The 27,068-nt window shown below is 36.8% G+C and overlaps 1 protein-coding gene across 1 annotated transcript in view; it reads left to right on the top strand.

The window, feature by feature from the left end:
• Positions 1-6,282: 6,282 nt before the first annotated feature.
• Positions 6,283-27,068, top strand: part of TYR (tyrosinase) — a 100,570-nt gene continuing 79,784 nt past the window's right edge. The window contains exons 1-2 of the mRNA XM_025419185.3: positions 6,283-7,101; positions 16,806-17,022. Of these exons, the coding sequence (XP_025274970.2) occupies positions 6,283-7,101; positions 16,806-17,022 (1,036 nt within the window). The remainder of the gene's footprint in view (positions 7,102-16,805; positions 17,023-27,068) is intronic.

The following is a 27,068-nucleotide window of genomic DNA, read 5'->3' as shown; positions in this document are numbered from 1 at the left end:
TGGTCAGGTGGGATCTTGATGATGGAATAATGGTCAAACTTGTGTCTCTTGGGGGTGCCCTTTCCAGGATATCTAGGCTGCCTTTGGAGATGCAGTGTCTTCGGTCATGGGAAGGTAGGTGACATGCAGATCTTTTTTTTCTTTTTTCTTTTTTCTTGGTGGCTCTGGACAGCTTTGGCACCACTTTCTTGACCTTCAAAGCCTTTGCTTTGGCTGTGGTGATGGCTTTGGGAGGGCCAGGGGCTTCCTTCTTTGCTTTTGGCACCATCGTTGTGAAAAGTGAAGATTAAATATTAAAAAAAAATTATATATAGAAAGCCTAGCCCAGAGACACCTGGGTAGCTCAGCGGATGAGCATCTGCTTTTCACTCAGGTTGTGATCCTGGAGTTCTGTGATCGAGTCCTGCACTGGGCTCCTGCAGGGAGCCTGCTTCTCCCTCTTCCTATGCCTCTGCCTCTCTCTTTATGTCTCTCATGAAAAAGAAAGAAAGAAAGAAGAAAGAAAGAAAGAAAGAAAGAAAGAAAGAAAGAAAGAAGAAAGAAAGAAGAAAGAAGAAAGAAGAAAGAAAGAAAGAAAGAAGAAGAAAGAAGAAAGAAGAAAGAAAGAAAGAAGAAAGAAAGAAAGAAAGAAAGAAGAAAGAAAGAAAGAAAGAAAGAAAGCCTAGTCCAAAGTAGATATTCAGTAAATAATGTTGCATGAAAATGACCATTGAAAAATCCTAGGTAAATGCTAGTCCTTTCTTGTCTATCATGTAGGCCTCTATCAGGATGCTGATAAATGTGTCCGTAACTCTCCCTGTCAGTCTCTCTTTATAGTGGGCCTTCTCACCCTCTTCAGTGTATAATGAGTATATTGCTGGGTTCTGCTCTCCTGACTTAGTGCCTGACACTGCATTCAAAATGAGGGTTAATCTCATTCATATTTCTTCCCATACTTCTCAAAATCTGCCTTTCCTATGCCCAGGATGGTATGATGTGATCTTAAAAGTTCATCCATTAGCTTAAAGTGTTAATGATTTATTAACACAGTATACTGGATACTGGTGCTCACTTTATTATTTATCTTATTCTGTATGTTTGAAATATTTTAGAATTTTAAAATACGTTTCACAAAATAAGAACAGTAAAAGAAGAAATAGATCTCTCCATTTATCAATCCACCCCTTCTCTCTTTAATAATGATATATGTAAAGTACCAGGTACTTGACATGAAACCACATTTTTGCCTTCAAAGGATTCATGGTCTGAAAGAAACATGATATAAATTGATAGACCATTACAAGGTATTCTGTGAGTGCAATGACAAAGGTGAATCAAGGTTACAATGAGAGAATAGAAGAAAGTCTCCCCACCCATCCTTGGAAGAGTCCTATAGGAAGCAAAGGCTTGTCATGTGAGCTGAATCTTTACAGTGTGACTAGATTATGCAAGTGAATCGAGAGAAGCATTCTTAGTAGGGGAAAGGGCATGTACTAAATTCAGAATCCTAAGGAAAGCAAGGCATCTTGTTGCAATGGCAGAAGCGGAGTGTCTTAGAGAATAAGGTTTTAATTAGAGGAAAAAGGCAAATGAGGATACTGGTTAGAGAAGAAGGGGCCAATATATAATATGATAATTATATCTAATTATATCTAATAAAATAATTATTCCCTAGCTCTTAACACTGAAAAGTCCCAGAAGTAATGAGAACCCTATAGTGATGAACACCATAAGCACCCAATTTGTGGTTTTTAATAGTAACATTTATCATTTACTGAGTATTAATACATGTCAGAACTTGGATTGAGTGTTTAATATGTATCATGTTATTTAAAACTCAAAAGCAACCTATGTGATGGGGCTGAACCCACTGAAGCCATGGGGTCTAAGACTATGACCTTGGGGCCTAAGACTAATAACTGGTAGAACTTGGATAAAAATTCAGTGACTCTAGAGCATCAAACACAGTTGAAGCCTGTTATTTATGCAACTTTGCTCCCCCCAAGTATCTACTATAGGTTCTTGGACATGGTGTATACTGAATATTTATTGAATAAATTAATGAGTCTAAAACTGTAGAGACTCAGTACAAAATATGTATGTATTTTGTATACAGCTACATATTTTTTCCTTCAACCCTACACATAAATACATGTAAACATAATGATAATAATCATTAGACAACATATCATAATGTCTACTAATTAACTAAATATTGGGACAAAGATGCATCAATTTTTTAATTGAAGTGTAGTTATAAAGATGAATCAGTTTTTACCTCCAAAGGAAGCACAATACATAAACCAAGAAGAATCAAATGCATAAAATTCTAGAAGTCATTATAATAGTGAAACAAATATATAGTTTATAGATTGTTAAGGCACTAAATCATTATTGTAAAAATTGATAAAGGACAAGAATCAAGCATTTACCCTACTATCTTGTATAGGATGTATTTCAGAGTAACCAAATAACTGCTGAGGAAGAGTTATTCTTTACAAAAGAATTACAGTTAATAAGTGCAAATAGAATTACAAAATTCACTATTCTTATAATCTTTACCAAAATAATGGATATAGGAAACTATTATTAATGAATGATAAAAGTATGAGGTAAAAGTTTGTCAGAGAACTATATAATAGACATAATAGTCTGACATCACCTCAAACTACTGTTCATTTTAAAAAACTAATAGAACAAAAAGCAGACAACATGTTCCTCTGATGTCTTTAAAAAAGTAGTACATGACAACATCTGTGAAGAAATTCTTAACAAAAACAAATAACAAAATTGACCCTGAACCTAATCAAATCTCTACATTAAATTCCCTAATTATAAAAAATGCAAGAAATTAATTATTGAAAATCCATGAAGTGACAAAAAATACAGGATAAAGAAGCATGTTAGACGATACTACATAGACAAAGTTTGTCATCTCTGAAAAGGTGTTTTACTGAAGAGAGTTTTACTGAACAAAATCCAATTTCTTCCATAAGTAAGTTGCATTAAAAAAAAAAAAAAAAAGATGAAAGGGCGCCTGGGTGGCTCAGTTGGTTAAGCGTGGGACTCTTCATCTCAGCTCAGGTTGTGATCTCAGGATCATGAAATTGAGCCTCACATCAGGCTCTGTACTCAGCACAGAATCTGCTTGTCCCTCTCCATCTACACTTTCCCCTGCTCTCTCATGCTCTCTCTCAAATAAGTAAATAAAATCGTTTTTTAAAAAAAGATGAGAAACATAGATCTTTAAAAACAAGAAATATGTAAGCCAAAAGCAATATATAGACCTTATTTGGATATTCAAAAAATATGTTTAAGATAATTTAAGTGGATTGAGCATAGACTTAAAAACAGATGATATTAAGGAATTATTACTCTTTCTGTCCGAGATGTTATACTGGCATTGTTAACTATGTATACTTAGACATTACAGAAAAGATATGCTACATGACATTTATTTTAAAATGCTAAAGAGCTAATTATGTTACATACACTCAATAAATGGTAGCAACTGTTAAAACTGCGAGAAAAGAGGGCTAAAAAACAAAGCTGGGGAAGAAGGTTCAAACTATCATGAAATAAATGAGCAAAGGTAAATGATTAGAGTAAGGGAAAAAAGCAAGGTTGACTGGTCAAAACCAATGAGTGGGTGAGTGATCAATACAAACACCAGAAACCAGAGGACAATTGCTTATGGCTAGACTATACCTTAAACTCTCAAATTCAACAGGTCTAAAATTCAGCCCATACTCAATTTCTACAAACATTTTATTCACAATCTTCCTTATTTTAATTAGTGGCACAAGCTAGAAACCTGGATGTCAACCCCAAATCTCTTTCCTCTTCACCTCTCCTCTTGAATTCATCACCTATACAGCTCTCAAATCCATTCACTTCTGTCCCTCTCAGGGATCATCACTCTAGTTCCAAGCCAAATTTCTTGCCTGAGTTACTGCAATAATCTCTAACAGTTATTTGCAGGGTATTTCCTGAGCTCTAATTCTAATAGAGTATTGCACTAGCTCAGGTGTTAACTCATACAATAACCTCCTAGAATAGGATAGGACACTTTAAAATTCTGTAAACTAGAGACACCTAGAAAATGTATGTTTAGAGTTGAGGAAAGAATCAGTTTAAGTGTGGTTTAATATGTAAGAAGTTTGTATTGACAATAAGAGTGTTATACATCTGGGCCAGAAAAGATGGTATTCTATATTTGGGAGTAATAAAGAGGTCTGTCAAGTTAAAGAAATCACTTTTGTGAAGGAAATTAAGAGGACAAAGTACATTTTTGCTATTTGTCTAAGCATGCTTGGAAGGCTATAAAAAACAAACCTGGGAGAAGAGACCCAGAAGCCCAGCAGAGTGATGAAGGCTTTATAAGTTATTCACTGAGAAGCCTGATAGGGGGGCAAGTGTAAAGCAAAATTCTTAATTAAATTGAACATTAGAAGTTGAATTCTGTCTGCAAGTAGATGGAACAGAATTACAAAAGGCCACATGCAGTTATATGTAATACAGAACCAAAACTCCCCAGGGGCAAGAAGCCCTGCGTTAATCTCTCCGTGGCTCTGAAAGGAGGAAGAAAAAAGATTAAGTCTCCTTGTGGAGATCATGTGACGACTTCCTGATCCCAGCCAGAGGCAGCATTTCCATGGAAACTTCTCTTCCTCTTCACCCACACAGTGCTCCTTCCACCTAAAAAGGCTGCTTTTGAGTCCCAAGAGAGTGGTATGGAGGCATTTTAATGTTTTTCTAAATAAGAAAAGTCCAGCAGAAAGGAGAAGAAAGCAGAGGCTGACCCTGCGACATCACCTGGGAAGTGAGGGTCTTCCCCAGAACCCTGCAGCTCAGGGACTAGACACTGCTGCTTTCACTTAGGCTGGATTGTTCTGTGTGTGTAGGGGACCACCCAACTTCGAGCCTGGGACAGGATGAAAAAGGAAATCTCACAAGGACAACTGTGGTTTGACTACTCTCACTCTCTAATTTTTCAGTTCATCTCCATTTAAACCACTTTGTTTTTAGGTCCCTTTGTGGACTGGTCCAGGGTTTAATTTCCACTGGTGTGGGGAGCCTACCTGAATCTTGTTTCCCAACTCTGTAATTTCCCCCTGCCTGAAGGATTATCTCCAGTCTGTTTGTCTTTCTAATTTATGCCCCCCTTTAAGGTTTTATTCAAGGGGCATGCTTTTAGTAAAATTTGAATACTGTTATCCAAAACTATGCAGTTCTTTCCAGTACCCTCAGTTCACAAAGATATCCTCTCCATTAAAAATCTGATGTACTTAACATCTGTACTGCTTATTTGAGAACTAGTGTAAATGGTAGAATTCGATTTTTTATACATTCATTTCCATTAATCTAGCTCACGATACACAGAGAAAGATTTCTGAATGTATATGATTAATGATTATTTGCTGAATAAATATATGAATACTATTCATTCACACCCTAAAATGAGAATTCTTTTATAAAACCCTATAGTAGACAAAATTTCAAAACAATTTCTGATTTCTAGAGCTGATGGGTGAAACAGGGTGGCAATAGTATTTCAATAAAAAGAATTTATTTTGGAATATTAGCTGGTAGAAGTCTCCACAGTAAAGCAGACCACCTCTCCCATCCTTAGGAATTGTCAGAAAATAAATGATTAGATTGCTAGCAAGTAGTCAACTGGATAAGATAATCAGGGAGACATAGCAGAAAGATTTTTTTCTTTAGATACTTTGTATGAAATAAATAAATAAGCTGCAATATAACCAGAGATAAGATCTAATCTCTAGGCTCTGAAAAACAACTCTTTCTGCATAGCTGAGTTCTGCAAATTCTGAGATCTACTTATGGGAGAAACAACTACCTTGCACCCATAATCTCTAAAATTGCCTGAACTTTCTTAATAAGAGAAGCCCTATTCCTGATACCACCTCTCATTTTCCAATTCAAATCATCATTAATCTCCTAGTCAACTAACTGGGTTTACTTATATCAGGCATACTACTACTACTACTACTAATAATAATAACCATGTGAATTAAACTATTAATGGTGAATAGTCTTTCTCACTTTAACATAGGCCTGTCCCACTGGTGGGATACGTGCCAGCTCTGAAGAAAAGTTAGTCATGTGGTTTTCAGAAGATGAAAGCTTAAGATAAAGCCTGAGAGTGATGTTGGAGGTGGGACTGGTATTATATAGGTCTTAGCCAAAACATGTGATAGTCACTGTAGGGGTTCCTGGAAAGAGAAGTGCATTGCTCAGTTAACTGGCTCAAGCAGATCTGTGAGGACTAGAGGAAGAAGAATGCTCCTGGCTGCTTTGTGCTGTCTGCTGTGGAGTTTCCGAACCTCCACTGGCCATTTCCCTCGAGCCTGTGCCTCCTCCAAGAGCCTGATGGAGAAGGAATGCTGCCCACCATGGAGTGGTGACGGGAGTCCCTGTGGCCAGCTTTCAGGCAGGGGTGCCTGTCAGGACATCGTACTATCCAATGCCCCATTCGGGCCTCAGTTCCCCTTCACGGGGGTGGATGACCGGGAATCTTGGCCTTCTGTCTTTTACAATCGGACCTGCCAGTGCTTTGGTAACTTCATGGGATTCAACTGTGGAAATTGCAAGTTTGGCTTTTGGGGACAAAACTGCACAGAGAAGCGACTTTTGGTGAGAAAAAACATCTTTGATTTGAGTGTCCCAGAGAAGAACAAATTTCTTGCCTACCTTACTTTAGCAAAGCATACTACCAGCCCAGACTATGTCATCCCCACAGGTACCTATGGCCAAATGAATAATGGATCAACACCCATGTTTAATGACATCAACATTTATGATCTCTTTGTCTGGATGCATTATTATGTGTCAAGGGACACACTGCTTGGAGGGTCTGAAATCTGGAAAGACATTGATTTTGCTCATGAAGCCCCAGGTTTCCTGCCTTGGCACAGACTCTTCTTGTTGCTGTGGGAACAAGAAATCCAGAAGCTGACCGGGGATGAGAACTTCACTATTCCATATTGGGATTGGCGAGATGCTAAAAGCTGTGACATTTGCACAGATGAGTACATGGGAGGGCGCAACCCAGCAAACCCTAACTTACTCAGCCCAGCATCCTTCTTCTCCTCTTGGCAGGTAAGACATTCTGGACATCCACTATCAGAGCATAAAAGAACCTTAGCAGTTGCTTCTTCAGACAGGTCTTCATATGTCTCCTTCTCCATTTCTCCTGTCAAGAGTAGAAAAGACACCTTATTAAAAGTTCTCAACGTACCTGTATTTTTTCTTTATAGCGTACTTCACAATTATAATTGTCATAGATATTTGTGTGTTTGTTTGTCTAATATCCTCTGCCAGGTTCCTAAACTCTAATAAATAAAAAGTATTTGGTTCATTACTGTATCTCTCAGCAGCTAAGATGGTGTCTGGGAAGTGGTAAGGGCTCATTAAGTATTTGTTGAATGAATGGGTAAATAAATATTTAGGTGATTAAGTTAATAGTGTAGGTCGGTGGGACATTTGGGTGGCTTAGTTGTTAAGCATCTGCCTTTGGCTCAGGTCATGATCCTGGGGTCCTAGGATCAAGTTCAGGCTCCCCACAGGGACCCTGCTTCTCCCTCTGCCTATGTCTCTGCTTCGCTCTGTCTCTCATGAATAAATAAATAAATTATTTTTAAAAAAATCTAGGTCAATGTTTCTGAAATTTTCTTTTTCCTTTTTTTTTAAACTTTTTATTTATTCATTCATGAGAAACACAGGGAGAGAGAGAGAGAGGCAGAGACACAGGCAGAGGGAGAAGTAGGCTCCATGCAGGGAGCCTGATGTGGGACTCGATCCCGGGTCTCTAGGATCAGGCCCTGGGCTGAAGGTGGTACTAAACCGCTGAGCCACCCGGGCTGCCCTGAGATTTTCTTCACAATAAAATTCATACAGTGTATGAGTTACAAATCCCTGGTCCTAAGCCTTGGACCTAGTGATCAAAACTTCAGCACGGGGTCCTTGGGAAGACATGTACTAATCATGTATGGTGATTATTATCATAGGAAAATTGGGGGAATATTATTTAAATTAAATATTTTTAAAAAGTATATGAGGACCTTGGGACCCAAATAGGTAAATAATAAAAAATAGCTAATTTACGCTGAGCATTTAGCATGTTTGTGAAGCCCTTTTGAAAGTGTTTCTGTATAGTAACTCTGTTAATACTTTTACTATCCCTTCCCTATGCTAAGGACTAAAACACTGAGGTATAAAAGTAACTTGTGCAAAATCACAGAGCTAAAAACTAGCAGACAGGTCAGGCTTGGGTGCCTGACCACCTATACTATTCTTAAGGATATGACTGCTCTGATGGCCTTAGCCAAAGGATCTGGCTTACTCCATTTCATCTTTTTTCATTAGGCTGCAGAAGAAATTAGCTTTTTTCCTAAATATGTGCAAACTTTAGAGGTACAAGATAAGGAATTGCAATTTTGAAATTTAATTTCTATTTTTCCTATTCTGAATTTTCCACCCTGGATTAGGGGAAAATGTGACCCAAAAAATACGCTTTTAATTATTTATCATTTTTAAACCATAAGGAGGAAGAAATGCTTTTCTGTCTGGATTCCAAACATTTCTAAGGCAGCACTTTTTACTAGCAGTACTTTATGGAAATAAGCTCAATGTTTAAATGAGATGGGAAGAATCTGGCATTTGCACCTTGAGCTCTGCATGTTTGAAGTGTGAATGGCTTCCTATCATCCCTACTAAGTTCACACACCTTTCAAATGGACCCTACTGAAGCTCATTGAAAAATGGTCATGGTGTAATATCTTGGATCACTAATGCCAGCTATTTACCTAGAGGAATGAGTGTATTTATGCAGGAAAGGCTGGAAAAGATGAGCTTGAAAAAGAAATCTATTTCAATAAGCCTCAGACCTCCTACCTTAATCTATACAGTGAAAAACTCTCATCTAGTTTTCTCATCCTCTGTTATTGCTTAAAATATTGCTAAGCTAGGATAGGGATTTTCAGGCTATTATAATGCTTTCCTTAACTGTACAGCTTCCTTGACCCAGAAAGTATGGCGGCTTAGCTAAATATCCAAAAATGTTACAACACCCACACAGAAGCTTAATAGAAAGATACTAATTGATATTTAATTACATGAGATATATGTTAGTTGGTGTTACTAGAATTATATGTGCATTTTTTCTTATAATGTTTTTTAAGATTTTATTCATTTATTCATGAGAGACAAACAGAGAGAAGCAGAGACACAGGCAGAGGGAGAAGTAGGGTCCCTCCAGGGAGCCTGATGTGGGGACTTGATCCCAGGACCCCAGGATCACTCCCTGAGCTGAAGGCAGATGCTCAAACACTGAGCCACCCAGGTATCACTTTCTAGTTATTGTTGAGTGGAAAGTTTCTTGCCCTCTCCTTTTTTTCTTTACAATTATGGCCAATTTTATTTCTTAATAAATCTTTTTGAGTCTCGTGGGTAGACACTGGTCTGAACTTATGACATTAGGTTCCATATTATTCAATGATTAAACTGCTGTGTAGTAACTGGTGTTAAAAAATCATATTCAGAAACAGAGTGAACAAAGACCGTTGAAGGAAAAAGCAAATGATAGCTTAAATAAAAAGAAGGAAATGAAAGAGCATTTATGTCCATCTGCTATGAGTGGTGTCACTGTGTGAAGTGACAGTCGCTGTTTCCATTTCTGGTAACCGTCCTTTAAAAATGAAGATCAGTTGTTTATATGCATTTAATTTAGTAGTTCTCGGTATCTAAATCACTTAGGGAGCTTAAAGAAAATTTCATGGATCCACCCACCTAATTCCTGCTGGAAAATACTCTTCAGGTGGTCCACTGGGAAGTCAAGGAATCTGCGTTTTTAGACTTTTTTTTTTAAAGATTTATTTCTTGGGATACCTGGGTGACTCAGTGGTTGAGCGTTTGTCTTTGGCTAAGGTCGTGATCCCGAGATCCTGGGATTGAGTCCCGCATTGGGCTTCCTGCAGGGAACCTGCTTCTCTCTCTACCTATGTCTCTGCCTCTTTCTGTGTTTCTCTCATGAATAAGTAAATAAAATCTTTAAAAAAAAATGTCTTTATTTTAGACAGAGAGAATGAGAGGGGAAGGAGTATGGGGAGGGGCAGAGAGAGATAGAGCAAGGGAATCCTTAAAGCAGATTTCCCCACTGAGCAGAAGCCCCACATGGAGCTTGATCCTACAACCCCGAGATCATGACCCTATCCAAAACCAAGAGTCCAACACCCAACCGACTAAGCCTCCCAGGCACCCTCAGGTATCTACATTCTTAAAACCTTCTCTTGTGGGGCACTTGGGTAGTATGGTCAGTTAAGTGTCTGACTCTTGGTTTGACTCAGGGCATGAGATCCAGCCTATCTGCCTCCATGCTGAGCATGGAGATACTACTTGAGATACTCTCTTCCTCTCACCCTCCTGCTCATTCTCCCTCTCTCTGTCTCTTTAAAATAAATACATTTTTAAGAATAAATCAGTAAATAAATAAAACTTCTTGTGACTCTAATGTGCAGTCAGCATTGAGAATTATTAATTTACTAGAAATTGTTTCGGTATCTAGTTCACCTTACAAACTCAAGTTTTGGGGATCCCTGGGTGGCGCAGCAGTTTGGCGCCTGCCTTTGGCCCAGGGCGCGATCCTGAAGACCCGGAATCGAATCCCACATCAGGCTCCTGGTGCATGGGGCCTGCTTCTCCCTCTGCCTGTGTCTCTGCCTCTCTCTCTCTCTCTGTGAGTATCATAAATAAATAAAAAATTAAAAAAAAACAAACAAACAAACTCAAGTTTTGTAATAAACACTCCACTAGTTTAAATGTTTTTGCCTGAATCATATGCTCAAATCAAGAAGTGACCTGCTCTGTGTGAGAATCAAATACCTTCCTGACTCAGGGAACTCATGGAGACCTTCAAAATTAGCTAGACTGCTAGTCCCTTTCATTTCAAGCCTTCATTTCTTCCTCACTTTCAGATATGTTTACAACACAAAAACAGAGATTTTAGAAATTCATGGTATTTATTGACTGTGAGCTAAGAGACACTCAATGGTGAGTGATGTAGTGCCCTTGTTTTATTTTTCTTAATTTACTTTTTAAAGATTTTTTAAAAATCTTTAAATTTTTTATTTACTTATGAGAGACACAGAGGGAGAGTCAGGGACATAGGCAGAGGGAGAAGCAGGCTCCCCATGGGGAGCCCGATGTGGGACCCCGGACCCCAGGATCACGACCTGAGCCAAAGGCAGATGCTCAGTCACTGAGCCACCCACGTGCCCCTGCCTTTATTTTATAAAAGAAGATAGAGAGATGCCCCCAAAAGGTTTGATTTATCTAAGGACACACAGCTGAGGACTAAAATTGGGTGCCTCTGACTCCAGTGCGGCTTCTCTGTTATTAATAAGGAGTCATTTAGGTTCAGAAGAGATCAATTAAGCCGCTCATTTATGGATATAATATTTGACTTGTAATCATTTGGACTACCTTAAAATTCAGTCACACAGACTAACTGGGACAGATATCCTGATGCAGTCTTTTTCATTTATGTCATAATAAAAATATTCCATTAGACTTATACTGGTCCACATCCCTTACTCAGGTAGATTTGGTCCACACTCCTTTGAGCTATCATTACACTTTGTACAAATTTATATAATAGCACCTAAAACTGTTTAGTACATGTAATTGTTTTCAAACCTGTCTTGTCTGTCAGCTGCTCCAAGGAAAAGACCATTTCTAATTTATTTTTGTATCAGCAGAGCCCGAACCATGATATATGCATAGAATGGGCTTTATAAATGTATACTGAATTGAGCAAAATTAAAAATCATGGAAATATTAGCTTCAATAATAACATACACTAAAAATTAGACCGCATGCCTGCCTTTCTAGAACCTTAGATCGTACTTCTCTATACCACTGGATCCCCAAGGCCAAGGACACAACAATGCAAAATAAAGCAGTGACTCACTCAATGTGTAGAATACAACATTTTATGTAGTTCTCTCTGGGCTTCTGTATCTGTGTGTGTATGCATGCATGCAAAAAAAAAAAAAAAGAATATACAACAGAGAAGATCAAGTACGTTACAACACATCTGAGTATAATTTAAGTGAAATAAATAATATTTACTGATAGGGTTTTCAATGAAATAAAGTAATATATAAATTATTGTTAGTATGTTTAGAAAACTATTTTTCTCATATGCAGAATTCATATCTTTTTTTGTGTATTTTTTTTCATTTATTTCTTTAATGCCAAGAGCTTTTAATGTAGAAGCATGTTTGTTGTCAATTAAAACAGTCCAATACTTTTGGAGATGAGGGACCTTAATAACATTAAAGTACAATACCCGTGCTCGATACGATTAGATCCAATGTTACGCAAGCAGCTGATTGACCAACCATAAAAAAGAAAGGTAGATCAGGGTAGCTGTTCTGATGTATCAAAATAAAGAGAAATAAATATCTCCTAGATGATAGACATGAGTGAAATGTGGCCAGCTAATTCACTCATCAGGTGAAAAGCATATCACATAGAAGCAAACAGTGGGAAGAAAAAAGAAAAAAGTCACATTTCAGCAGAGAGTCATGGGTTTTAGGTAACCATGGCAACAACTCCGTGAAATAACAGTTTCTCTTTTTTTTCTTTATGGAAAAGATTCTGCGGAATGTCATATGGTTAGGTTTTTTTTTTTTTCCCCCAGATAAATCTCTAATGCCCTAATAGAAACTTTGCTCCTGACAGCTTTTAATATCTGGTAGTTTGTTGCTATTTACTTAAGTTTAAGAAAATAGTATCTAGGCTCACCTCCATTAATACATCTGTTTCTTCTTTCTTTTTTTCATTTGACTTGGGACATTTGATTTTTCCCCTGCATCATATGTTATAAATCACCTGTATTAAAATAGAAAAAGAAGAACTTCCTCTTCTTCAGAGGACCTCTGCCACTTACCAGCTGATATCAAACAGGTTATTTAGAGTCTTTGGCCTTTGGTTTCTCTCAACAGAAAAAAAATGGGGTGCAATTATTATATATGCTTGTTTTCTTTGTTAATGAAAGCACTAAATGCAATGGAAAGCAGAATAATGTGGTGGACGGGTATCAGTCGTTTGAGTTACAGAAACGTAAGTTTCAGTGGACTTTTGTACTTACTTAGCTACATGATACTGGACAAGTTACTTAATTATTTTGGGAACTTTTTGCCTTAAAATTAGAATTATATATCCTAAAGCATTATTGCAGAAGGAGTCAATGGAATCTGTTAATATAAAATGATTGGTTTAGTATCTGATATATTATTTGAGTTCCATGTGTGAAAATTATTATTATATCTTTATATAATATATAAATGTTCATTAGTACAACAATGGATATTCAACCAGTGTTATAGAGTCAGAGTTAAAAACAATTTGGTGACCTGTATTAAATAATAGTATAAGAGCTGTCATTATTATTTTTTAAAGATTTATTTAAAGAGAGAGAGTGTCAGCAGGATGGAGGCAGGGAAGGAGAGAGAGAATCCCAAACAGACTCCCCACTGGGCATGGAGCTCAATTCCACTACACTGAGATCTTGACCTGAGCCAAAATCAAGAGTCAGACACTCAATCCACTGACTCACCCAGGTACCTCAAATAGCTGTCATTATTAAACACTCTATACCTGAAACTATATATAAGTGCTTTGCATATGTTAAATTATTTGATCCTTCATAAAAAGTTGTTATAATCTCTATGTACAGATGAAAACCTTAATACTTCAGTAATTTGCCTAAGGTCATGTAGCTAATAATAGTCAACACCAGAAATCACATCTGACTGTAATCTCCATGATCCTAAGCATAGTGCTAACAATTTCTCCTCCCTGACTCCCCTTCTGTATCAAATATAAACATGATGACTTGGGACTAAGTTTTTCAAGTGATTTCTGGAACCACGTAGATTTCCTCCTTGTTACTAATATGTCCAGTCATCTGAACAGTTAGTCACTTGGCAGTTGGCATTTCAGCAAAAATCGTTCCATTCAAACCTCTCTAATTTAAACGAGTCTGCGGTAGGAGTTTTTGAGGCAATAGAATCTTTTGAAAATATCCTGAGATGGTTTATTATTCCAACAGGAATGAAAGTGATTTTTGTTTATGTACCTGCTGTGACATCTAGTTAATCATAATGATAAAGGAATCCAATATATTATATTCAATGCAAAAGCTAGGTTAGCTTTATTCAACCATTGCTAAGCCATTTATAGGCAGTAATAAATGTAGTGGATATATACATTTGGAATCTGGATTATATATTAACATTCTAGCTCTGGCTCTCAGCACCATATGACCTTAGACGAGTTACCCAACAGATCTACTTCTCATATATGTGAGGATAAAAGGATTGAGGAATGTCATGGAGTATGAAGAAATCTGGAAACTGACATTTGCTGGATGAAACACTATGCTACTTCCTATTACTATTTTTTATTAATATAATAGATGTGAATTATACATTACTATGTTATATATTATATTTTTATTATATCCTATTATATTTAATATGATTTCATATTACAGTTGAGAAAATTGAGACTTAGCAAGTCTAAATGACATGCTCATTGACATATTGCTAGTAAGTAGCAGAGCCAGAACTGATGCCTGCACCTACCTGAATTTGGTGTCCAACTCTTTTCCAACACACATTGCTTCAATTCATAAGTGATATCTTGGTGACCCCAAATTAAAAGGTTCTCTAAGTGTCTCATTTAACACAGTAGCAGCCATTCCTGGGTTGCACGGTTCATTCAGTCCCATCTCATGATAATTTGATTTGCTTTTACATTTCTCTAGAGTGCAAACTCAATAGAGAGGAGACTGATAAGATTGTCTTGATTTTTTTTAACTGTGGTGCAAACAAGTGACCAGGAAAGCTTTTCACTTTTAAAATATTGTTCCATGTGCCTTGCCTGTTGTCCATAAAAATATTAATCATAATACCAGGTTTTAGATGCTACTAACCTTTTGTATTCTCCCCTACTCAAACTGTGTGTCTTCCTCATTAAAATAGGAATAAAGTCATGGAAACCTACAAGGTGGTTATGTGAAATCTTAAAAATGTATACAGAGATGCCTTCCTCATGGTCTGAAATAGATTAGGGCTTCAATATCTGTTTATTAACAATGATATATTTAAAAATATATCTTCTAGGGCAGAGGTTGGTACCAATATAACAGGATGAGTTAAAAAGGGTATTTAACACGTTTGTAGTTGAAGATTCATTGGTTCAACCACTGATTTGTTTATTCAGCCATAAATTATTTATTGAGCCTCTATTCTAGATCTGTGAACAACAACAACAACAATAATAATGAAAGTTGTCCTCATGGAGATCACATTTTCTAAGGGAGATCATATTTTCTGATATTGATTGTTTATGAAGGGAGTCTAAAGTAAATGAAGTCTGCATTTGGCAAGAATAATCTTATCTACTCAGGGGCTCAGGCCTCCTATGGAAGTATGTGCCTGTTATGAACAGTTAGTTATGGCAGGGTGGTTCGGCACTTTTTGTTTTTGAATCAGGATTGATATTTTACTCCTTGTTCATTGCTCTGACTGAATCTAAGGCATTGATGATTTTAAGATGAATTAATTTATATAGCACTGAGACAAATTAAAAATGTGCCTATTAAATTATGGTGTGATATTTTTATTTTATATTTATTGAAAGAACTCCTTTTGACTTAGTTAGTGAAAGTTTTTATCATAGTTTATTCTTCTGCCTACATATAAATGAAACTATAAGCAAAATAATCCAGTGAAGAATTCCTAAAAATTCTTCATATTTAGAGTCAGATCCTTTTGAATTACTCTCAAAGTCAGAGTTGACAGTGTCTGTTTTTTCTAAAATATTGCCTTGGCCTTGAAGATGAGGTCAGATGTCAGATCCATGGCCAGGAGTGAATATGCCTAGGCATGAACAAAATCATGGAGTGGAGAAGCACAAGTCATGCTCAGAGAATGGTAGCCAATCTAACCTTAGCAGTCAGATCTCATAATTTCTGAACAAACTGAATGATTCCCAGACTCAAGCTATATTCTGGAAATACAATTGACAAGATTGGCTACTGATTTCAATGCAAAAGACATAAAAGAGTAAAATACAAATGAAAACTCACCAGTTTCTGGCTTTAAAAAATGGTGATTCGTGGGTTTGAGCTGCAGGACAGTTGGTATGATAGGAAATATATGGAGGTGAACAGATTTGGGGGTTTTAAACATGACATTTGGGATGCATGTGAGATAAGATTGAAATAGGAAGTCAGAGATGGATATACAGGTTTAGAGTTCGGAGAAGTAGTTTTGAACTAGAGATAGGAATTAGGGAGTTCTCACCACGTAGTTGGCATGCAAACCACGAAACTTGTGAGAGCCAAAAGAGAAGATACAGAGGGAAAAAAGAGATGGCACAGACATAAACTTGGGATCAGGGCTAGCTTCATGGGCATACAGCCAGTGAAGTCATACTATGGATGTTTAACAGATGTTTGTCAGATTAATTTTCTCATCAAATAAACATTTGACGCAATTATATAGAGTGGTTATTTGATCCTTTGAACCGTAAGGCCTAGGAAATTTAACCTTCAGTAGATGCAAGACAAGAATTCTGTTCTAGATTTTAATCTTTCACTGCTTATTCTGCAACCCTCAGATGGATGCTTCCTTCAATTTCCTTTAAAATATGAACCTATTAGTGATTGCTTCGCTTCCCCCCTTTGACGTGGAGGTGGCCACAACTCCTTTAACATAAAGGTTTTTGTGTAGATCGTCTGCACCCGACTGGAGGAGTACAACAGCCGACAGGCTTTATGCGATGGAACTCCAGAAGGACCGTTACTGCGCAATCCTGGGAACCATGACAAAGCCAGGACCCCAAGACTCCCCTCCTCTGCTGATGTGGAATTCTGCCTGAGTCTGACCCAGTATGAATCGGATTCCATGGATAAAGCTGCCAATTTCAGCTTTAGAAATACACTGGAAGGTAACCCCCCCGACCTTTATACTCATTTAAAATTTCTTCTGTTTTTCTGAACTCCTGTTTATAATCTCTTATTTAAAAATCCCAGATATGTTTAAGAATTCAAAAATTTCTGAGTAAGGACAAGTGACCTATATGTCTCTAGGGCCAGTAATCCTCACAGAGTCTGAGCAGCACCCCATAATCCAACACATACAACTCTTCAGAATAGTTCAACAGAAGGTATGAGACCCACTGTCGCAATAAAGACAAATAAATGGCAGCCTAATGGTAAGGTCAGCTTTTTCCACTAATAGAATATTGGTCCCAAACAAAACATTTTCAAACTGTTTTGTATTTTGGAATTACAGATAAAAGACTGTGGATCTATCATACTTTTCAACTTTTAGTATTTTACCCAGTTTAAAATACTCTGAGCACTAGCCTCTTTCAGGTAAGTCCATTCTCTTACCTAGGCTAAGAGAGGCTCTGTGTCAGGTTAGGTCGCCATATCATTATCCCTCAAGATTTCTGTAAGTTGTCAGAGATTCCTTCTCAGAAGCTCTTCTAGGTCCTACTTTTCCTACAAAGTTCCAGTTCTTTTTTTAAAAAAAAAAAAAAGATTTTATTTATTTATTCATGAGAGAGAGAGAAGGAGAGGCAGAGACATAAGCAGAGAGAGCAGAGAGCCTGATGTGGGACTTGATCCTGGGACCCCAGGATCACACCCTGAGCCAAAGGCAGGGGCTCAACCGCTAAGCCACCCAAGAATCCCCAAAGCTCCAGTCCTACTTGCTCTTTCCTTCAGTACTTGTGACTTCTCTGCTCAATGCTGTCTTAGTCATTAAACCTGCTTTTCTCACTTCAATGTGCATTATGGAAACACACTACAAACAAACCAGCCAAGAACATTCACTAAAGTCACAGATTTGATAGGAAGTTTGGGAAGACAGAGGACTAACTTGCTGCAATGCCAACAACTCAACATTTAATGCTAAACTGCCTCCTGCAAATCTCTCTGATACCCTACCGTGTAGACAAAGCTTTCTCTCATTTCTTTCTTCTTTTTTGTTTTGTTTTCTTGTCATTGTGGTTGTTGTTTTATCATCTAACTTCTGTTGCTTAACTATACAGAGTAGTTTTACTGTCTCTTTCACATCCCTAGCCTTTGGGCTGCTCTCCTTGAGAAGCAATTTAAACAAGGATTATATTACCTATATTACCCTAAAGAGTAATTCTGCTTCTAGCCATTTAAATTTATGTTTGTCTTCTGAAAGTAACATTAATGATTAACATTTTCCAGCTAATCACTATGTCAGACACTATCTCACTTAATTCTTACAACCATCCTCTGAGAAAGATAGCACCATTATTTTGAGTTTAAAGAGAGAAAACAGGACTAGAGATATTATATAGTTTGGCTATAATCATTCATTCAGCAAGTGACAGAACTAAACCTGTTCTGAGAATTGTCAAGTGCCAAAACCCAAGAGTCCTTTCCATTGTGTTCTGATGACCCGGAGTGAGTTGAATTTCCTGAGGGTAAACAATATATCAAACTGGACCTTCAATAATATAATATAAGAAGACAATGCATGGTGCCAGGAGTCTCAGAGCCTGTATGCTGAGCCAAAGGCGCACGCACAAATTGGCAGTCAACATCTGGGAGGATTGAGTGTTCCATTGGACTCTGCAGAAGTTAACAGCAGGACTCCAAATTCTGACTTAATGAAACTGCAAAGTTGGGTCTCATCCTTAAGGAAACGGAAGTGTTTTATAGGTTTTTAAGGCAGATTTCCTAGCCATGAGAAAGCATGAATTTTGTTATGAAGGAACATGGGCTGGTCACAGAAATAAGGTAAGGGAGCCACACTTTTCTGGGCCTCAAGTTGAAAAAAGAAAGTGGCTTGAGCTGTGTCAACTCAGCCAGTGGTTTCCAAATGAGTTTCTAATGCACAGAGATGAATGGAGTATATTAGAATTATCACAAATAATTAGCTGCTACCAATAAATTATGGTTGTGGATTATTATTTTCTTATTATTCTCATTCACACATAGTCTAGTATGCTTTCTTGAGGATAAGAAAAAAAGCAGATCCTAGCACATTATCAGTATATGATAGGGTTCAATAAGTTCTTGATAATTGAATACATAAATAAAACCTAATATACTTCAAATTATACCTAACCTACCACTTAGCTGATTTATCCCTGTTGTATGTTGCCAACATACTGGTGGGAAAATCTTAGCAAACATTGATCTGAGCTGTCAAATAGGACTTTCCCTGATCGGGGGCACATTTTTTTTTACTCTTTAAGCTTTTTTTTAGAAATAATTTTAAGCCTACAGAAAAATTAAAACAATAAAACAATGCAAAAGACAAACATACACTCAGATTCATTTACATTATATCTGGTTTGCTATCTCTCTCTTCCAAATTGAACCATATGAGGTTGAGTTGTATGGATTAGAACCCTTTAAGCCCTGGTATGTTGGTGTACTTTTTCTTAAAGTATGCATATTCTCATACGTAACCAGAGACCAGTTATTAACTTCAGTAAATTCTATATTGATATAAAGCTTTATTTTTTTTATTTTTTTTAAGATTTTATTTTTTATTTATTCATGAGAGACACAGAGCGAGAGAGAGAGAGAGGCAGAGACACAGGCAGAGGGAGAAGCAGGCCCCATGCAGGGAGCCCAATGTGGGACTCGATCTCAGGACTCCAGGATCACGCCCCGGGCTGCAGGCAGCGCTAAACTGCTGCACCACCGGGGCTGCCCTAAAGCTTTTTATTTTAATGTAATATTTCTATTTTATTTTTTCAATATACCTAATAATATATTTTATAGCATTTTTTCCCTCCATGACAGGGTCAAGTCTAGGGGCAGATAACATTTAGTTGCCATGTCTTGTTAGCTTTCTTTCATCTGAAATATTTTTACAGACCCTCTTTTTTCTTCTTTATTGAGATTGACATTTTGGGGGATATACAGCCTCTCCCACCATTTTTAAATAAAATTTTCTTTTTTTTGAGTTTGTCTGATATTTCCTCAGTATTGGATCCAGGTAATGTCTTCTTAGCCAGAATTCTACATAGGTGACTTTGGGTCTTTCTCAGAGGGTATGCCTTTGGGAGGCACAGAACAACCATCTGTCTCACATTGATGATGTTAATTTCATCATCTGCTCCAGGTATGGTCCAATTTCCTCACTCCGTAATTACTTATTTTCTCTCTTTCAAAATAATAAATTGACTACATAGAAACTTTTAAAAATACTATGTGAATATCCTACTTTATCCTGCTGTGGCCATTCATTGGTGGTCAAAAATCATGAATTTCCAACGTCAGCACTCCCTTTACATTTATTTGCCAACACACAAGATTCTACTATTAGAAGAACCTTTCTTCCTTCCTTCCTTCCTTCCTTCCTTCCTTCCTTCCTTCCTTCTTTCCTTCCTTCCTTCCTTCCTTCCTTCCTTCCTTCCTTCCTTCCTTCCTTCCTTCCCTCCTTCTTCTTTCTTTTCCTATTTATAGTATCAATTAAAGACTTTCAGTTCTTTCAATGTATATAATTCTTTAAGGTGTGTGATTACCTTAGTGCTTAGATAGTCTCAGATTTCATCGATGGGCACCCCTTCAAGCTGGCTCTCATATCTCTGTTTCACATCCCCAGTATTAATATTATTATTTTGGCATTTACTCTCTTTCTGGTGTAACAAAATATTCCATAGTCACCTTGTACCTGCAGTGGTTCAGACCTAGAATCAGTCATATTTCTCCAGAAACAATGACTCCTTTCTGTGGCAAAGGATAGTAGAAGCAAAGATCTGGGAGCAAGTCTTGCTCGCTGGACACATTTCCAAACCAGAATAGGTTGGGATGTGGGATGTGTTGGCCTACAAGGAGTGTTCAAAAGAGTATAGCTGTAGGGAGTGCAGGATGGGAGAAGCAGGAGCAAAGGCAACTACTGCATTCTGCTCTCTCAATAAACACAGGTAGAATGGAATGGTCAGTTTTAATTGAATCTCACAGTTATTTCTGCCCTTTGATTCTTCCTAGCCTTGTGAGAGATATGTAATATATGTCCCATTGAACAAATTCTCACAGCCAATCTTGGGATGGACGAGCTGCTGTGTTTTTGTCTGCTGAAGTTATTTATGTAACCTTAGCTTTCCTCTTAGATTCAAATGCTGAAATAAATATTGAAAATGTGCCACTTGTGAATTGTATAAAACAGACTTATGTTCTTAGATAAAGAAAAGAAAAATATGTATGCAATATAAAATGTAGTTCTGATTTGGCTAAATAGTTGGTCCTCATGCAGTGTGGGCTACTGGATTCAAAGAAGAATCTTGTCAGGTCCAAATCTCTGACTGTCCACAGTGTCTTGTACTTCACTGTTTATCATAGTGTTAATGCAAAATTAGCAGTGGCATGTGCGTTGGGGGCTGAGGGAGGACTGCCAGTTTAGTGAAGTGATTGAAAGCAATCAAACTGACTAGAAGTTGATCCAAATTCCACCACTTCCTAGATATATCACATTGAATAAGTTAGTGCATTTCTGGGCCTTAGTTTCCTAATCTTTAAAGTATGGATAAGAATAGTAACTTATGGTGATTGTGTAAAGATTAAAGGGTATAATACATGTAAGGAACTTACAACAATTCTTCAATAAATGGTGGCTATAATTATGTTAAACTGGGATTAGTTGTTGACCACTAAGTTACCACTCATAAATTTTTCTGACAATTAGCTTAGAAACAAGTGTAGACTGACTCCTGCCAAAATAGGTCATGATGGGCTAGGTATAGTTGAAAAATAGAGAGGGGGGAAGGATGGAAAAAAATATTAAGATAGACTCAGAGGTAGATAGCATTTCTGGACATAACTAGCTTTTTAGAGGGAGTTCCCAAAAACAAGGAGACAAGAGAAAAGGCAGCTCCTGTTACCCCAAAAGGGAAAAAGGTGCAAGAACAAGGAACAATTCTAATTTAAAGTTGTATTCATGACCCCAAGCATGGTGCAAATTAGGATCGTGGACCTTACAGCTGACGGACACTTCTCCATGTGTTCACTGCAGCCTCTTGGACTGTGCTGAGATGCCATGTGACAATATCTCTGTGGCCATTCAAGGACAGGGACTAACCTACCTCACAAGGGAGAACAAAAAGCTCCAAGTTGAGAAAAAAAAAAAAAAAGCTTAGTTCTATTCAGTTTAAAGAGTCCTCTATGATTCTGGTACTACAGGAAATTATGGATGTCCAAAGATGTGTTAAGATGAGAGTTACAGTTTCTGACCATCCAATGAGGAAATGTCACACAGGCACACGGGGAAAATATAATATGATAGGCGATATAAGATGAGATAGGACCCAAAGATAAACCAGATATTTCCCAAGAAGGTGAAAATAGAACTGGATCTTGAAATGTCAGTAATTTCTCACTAAGAAGGAAAGAGGAAAGGCATTTCCAGCAGAGGGAACAACATACACAGTGGAACAGAGGTGTGAAATTAGTTACCAAAAAGATAAAAGGATGTGAATGGCTAGGATACTAAGTTTGCAGTGGGAGATAAGAAGAGGAATAAAGAGTTTAAAATACATCATGTATACCCCTGTATCTCAAACTGCTCTAGAGGGGAAGAAAAAATTATGGGCCCCTAAAATATGCCCACTGTTGTCTAGGGAATTAAGAAACTAAAGTTTGTTCTATGTAATTGTCTTTCATAGATTCCCTGTAAAAGAGAGATATTTGAAAATCCAGTATTTCAAAACAATGATACAATGTTTTTATCATCAAGAATATGTCTACATACTTTGTTTTATGAAACATTACTATAAACAGTGTGAGTCAGGAGAGGCTAGAAGGGAGTTGATATGATCCTCTCTATATGCTATCAAGGTATGAAGCTTACAGCCTTAGCAGAATGTGGAAAGATTAATTAGGGTGCAATTGAGGGGCAATAGATGGTGAGGGCTTATTTCCAGGTAGGGAGACTGAGATGCAGATGAGTTGATTGGAGTACAGCAACTTTTGTATTTTCGAGGGTATAGAAGATCAGGGGCTTTTGGTAACCAAATGTGAGACAGACAGGGGAGCAATACACTGAGGATGGTTCTAAAACGTCTCCCACAGATTTCTCATGATTGGTCTTTGCTTGGTCCTCTTAAGCTATACACCATTAAAAATCTAAATCTAGTTTATCTTCATATGATGGCTCTTCTAAAACAACTGCTATTATAATTCTCCAGAACTTTTCTTTCCAGCAGCTCTTCAACACTTTCCATTTTATTGCGACTGCTAAACATGTCACTAGGAAGTAGCTCACTTCTCCATTTGCTAGGATTTCTTGAGGAGCAGTTCAAGAAAAAAAAAAAAGTTCTGGGATTTAATGAAAGAAAATGGAAGTTTTGAAATTTTGATAGCAGTGTGCATATTTGAAGAAAAAAGCCAACAGCCAGTCAACGTTGAAGTCTCAAAGAATGAACGAGTTTTCAGTCTTTGTGCTTGAGAAAGGGACTTCATTAGGATATCCCGAAATGATCATACAAACTCAATAACTAAATTCCATGGAGGCTAACTGTGTAACTCTTAATACTAAAAAGATTATTTCAGCGGTGTAGGACATTCTAGTGATGGAAAGTCTCCAGTCCTCTCCTGCACATCTTTACCCATTCTGAGGGAATGAGAAAGCTGAACAGCTTGGTATAGATTGGTGCCTACTGAGTCAGAACAGAGATGAAATGTTTTGAGAAGCTCAGAACAAGAAAACTTTTCCAAACCTGGATTACTTAACTCCTCAGAATTTCCACCTCGCCAACCTTGTTGGTATTCAGATCAGGCAATGTTCCTGATCATAATAATAACAATAAAAATCTCTGTGTGCCAGACGTTCTCACTTCTCACATGTTGTATTATTTAATCCTGACAACGCTCCTATGATATTTAATATTTACTGATCAAACTAAAGCACCATCTTAAGTAGTTATTTCAGTTTAGAAAAAAATGTTTCTTCTTCCAGTTGAATGAGATGGTTCAACTCACTTGACTCAAAGGATAACCTACTTTCTCTCCACTCCAAGTTCTCAGTGAAATGAGAACCCTTCTTATAACATGTAGGGAATTCAAACAGGTATCCTATGTATTTCTTTCCAAGTGAGCTTGCTTTGAATGTGCTTCTTTAATCAAGATATAACATTATCTTTTTAAAAGTCTGAAATAAAATAAGGACTGCTCTAATATGGAGAAGGCTTTAAGGATATATACGTATGTTTAAGAGATCTAGGGCAGAAGATGCGCTCGAGGTAGAGTCAATACTTACGAACTAGGTTCACAAAATACACATCAAGCATAATTTTTATATGTGAAATGCATGTTAATTCTTAATCAGTGCCTTATTTCCCAAAGCAGAAAGGTGGCAAGATCAGAATACATTTTTATCTGGCCGTTAGAAACTCTCTAGCCAGGATGCAGTGATTACCTGATAGAACTATGACTGTTTGAACATTAGCATTTTGCTTTTTGTGGAAACAGATTTCTTTAGACTCAGTGATATTGTTCAGACATTTGGATAGTAGAAATTCGTGGTTTTATTTTATTTTTTTCAGGAAAAAAGCACCTTAAAAACAGAATAGTTTAGATTTGGGGGATATCATTACTTGATATATAAACTTTTTGGCAACAATGTGATAATGATATAGCTTGAGATCTCTCTGTAAAAAAAAAAATCAAAACCAAATTGGCATCTGGGTCCTCATATATTTATACATTTTAAATGATTCTTCTGTTTCTACCCTCTACAATTAGTTGTAATGCTGTGTAAATTGTCCTTGCCAAATGTGAATATTGGGAAAGTAAAGAAATTTATTTAAGGCATGTGTCATCTTTGCTATGAATTAAGAGGTGCTGGTATTATGTACCATCTTGGTAAGCTGCACTATCATGGAAAGTTAAACTGGAGAAAGAGAAGAAATTTCCAGATTTCTATAAAGTGGATTGAAACACTGATTTTGAAGACATATAGAAATATATTTGAATATTGGTTTTAACATTATGAGCATGCTTCATTTTAAAAATTTATTTAATAATGACCTGTTCTGGGTATTGCAAGAATATACACATACCTTTCCCCTACTATATACACAGGAAGTGTTTCCTTTTCCCTACTTCCCTCCTTGTAATTTTCAATAGTCATCCCAACTTCCCTTATAATTTAATCAGGTTATTAGTCCTCATGATATGTATTTCTTCATAAGAAATAAATTATTTCTTCATAATTTGTTTATTATTTCATGATTTGAATTCACTACCGTCAAAATGGCTGTTTGCTTATTTTCCAGTTAAGGTCAATGAAAACCTATAAGGAGGAAAATAATAATGCATCTGTTCTAAGTATAGAGTCAGGCATTAGACATGGAAATTTCACTTCCTTGGGACAAATCTTGAAAATGTCAGTACGCATTAGTAATAAACACTGCAAAGAAAAAGCAGAATTCTATTTTTATACATTTGTTTATTTAACAAATATGAGATGAGGGACTTCAGATACTAAATACAAAGTAACCATGTTCCATGCAAGACTGCTATGTGATCTTTTACAGTGGTTAATCTGAAGTATTTTGGTTTCAGTATCTATTTACAACTCTTACAAAATATGGCGAAATCCAATAAGATTTTGTTTATGTGGGTTATATCTATAGCTACTTGCTGTTTTTAAAAGTAAAACTAAAAATAATTGAAACTATTTGATTCATTAAAATAACAAAAATTATTCCTTACATGCATATAAATAACATAATTAAACATTTTCAAAAAAATAGAAAGCAACATGGCACTGCTTTATATTTTTGCAAAAAAAAAAAAGAAGACATCTGAATTCTTTTTTTTTAAGATTTTATTTATTTATTCATGAGAGACAGAGAGAGAGAGAGAGAGAGAGAGACAGGCAGAGGGAGAAGCAGGCTCCATGCAGGGAGCCCAATGTAGGACTCGATCTCGGGACCCCGGGATCATGCTCTGAGCCAAAGGCAGATGCTCAACCGCCAAGCCACCTAGGCATCCCAAGACATGGGGATTCTATGTCTACCTCTATACTCAATAGTATTATGATATGGTGTTTGTTTGAAAAACTTGAAGAAAACCCAGCCTCACACAGATATAAAATCAGATTAAGGAGAAGTGTTTTAAAAAATATTTTCTAATAATTGTGGGTCTTATCTTTTCTGTATGCCAAAACTCAACAAGTAGTAATTTAAAAGTTGAGTTGCACTGTCAAATCTGAAGCCATATAAATGAAGTTTTTGTATTGTTATATTAAAATCTTTTATATCTATCTTACATTATGAGTAGATTTTCCCCCATATTTATTTTGTAATATCAAGTACAGGTCATTTGCAAAATATTGGTTCACTGTGACTTGTAGATCTTTCAAATTTTGAAGTTATCTCATTATTTAATATCAAAGAGTCATATTCATTAATATCACCAATAATCTCATCAGAAATGTCTTAAAGTACTGAGAATCTCTTGGGCTTATAGTGATGGAATCAAATTTTTTCAAAATTCTAATTTTTCCTTGAAAACAAATTTTATCATGGGCAAAAAATTATCATCAGGCTTTTTTAAAGATTTATTTATTTATTTGAGATAGAGTGTGCAGGGGGAGGGGCAGACGGAGAGAGAGAAAATCTCAAACAGACTCCACTCTGAGCACTGAGCTTGACGTGGGCTCGACATGAGGCTCAATCCAGGATCCTGAGATCGATTATGACCTAAGTTGAAACCAAGAGTCAGAGGCTTAACCAACTGAGCCACCTAGGTGACCCCATGAGTTGTTTTAAGTGACATGGCTTTTTTAATATCAAGAAAATATCTGTCAAATGCCTAAGTCTGAATAACTATAATTTATTTCTCAGTTGTGCATTCAGGTATAAATGGATTCCATAAAAAGCCTGGTTATTTCAGTTCTCAATGCAAACAGCAGTGCTTTTCTTCTAGATAGCCATCATATTTCAGAAGACAGCAGAATTATCACATATGTAGGTCCCATTCTGGCTTCTCTGAC

Source organism: Canis lupus, chromosome 21 (genome assembly GCF_003254725.2).
Source record: "Canis lupus dingo isolate Sandy chromosome 21, ASM325472v2, whole genome shotgun sequence".
Classification (NCBI taxonomy): Eukaryota; Metazoa; Chordata; class Mammalia; order Carnivora; family Canidae; genus Canis; species Canis lupus.
Note: the sequence above shows the minus strand (reverse complement) of the source record. Positions and strands in the feature narration are given on the sequence as shown.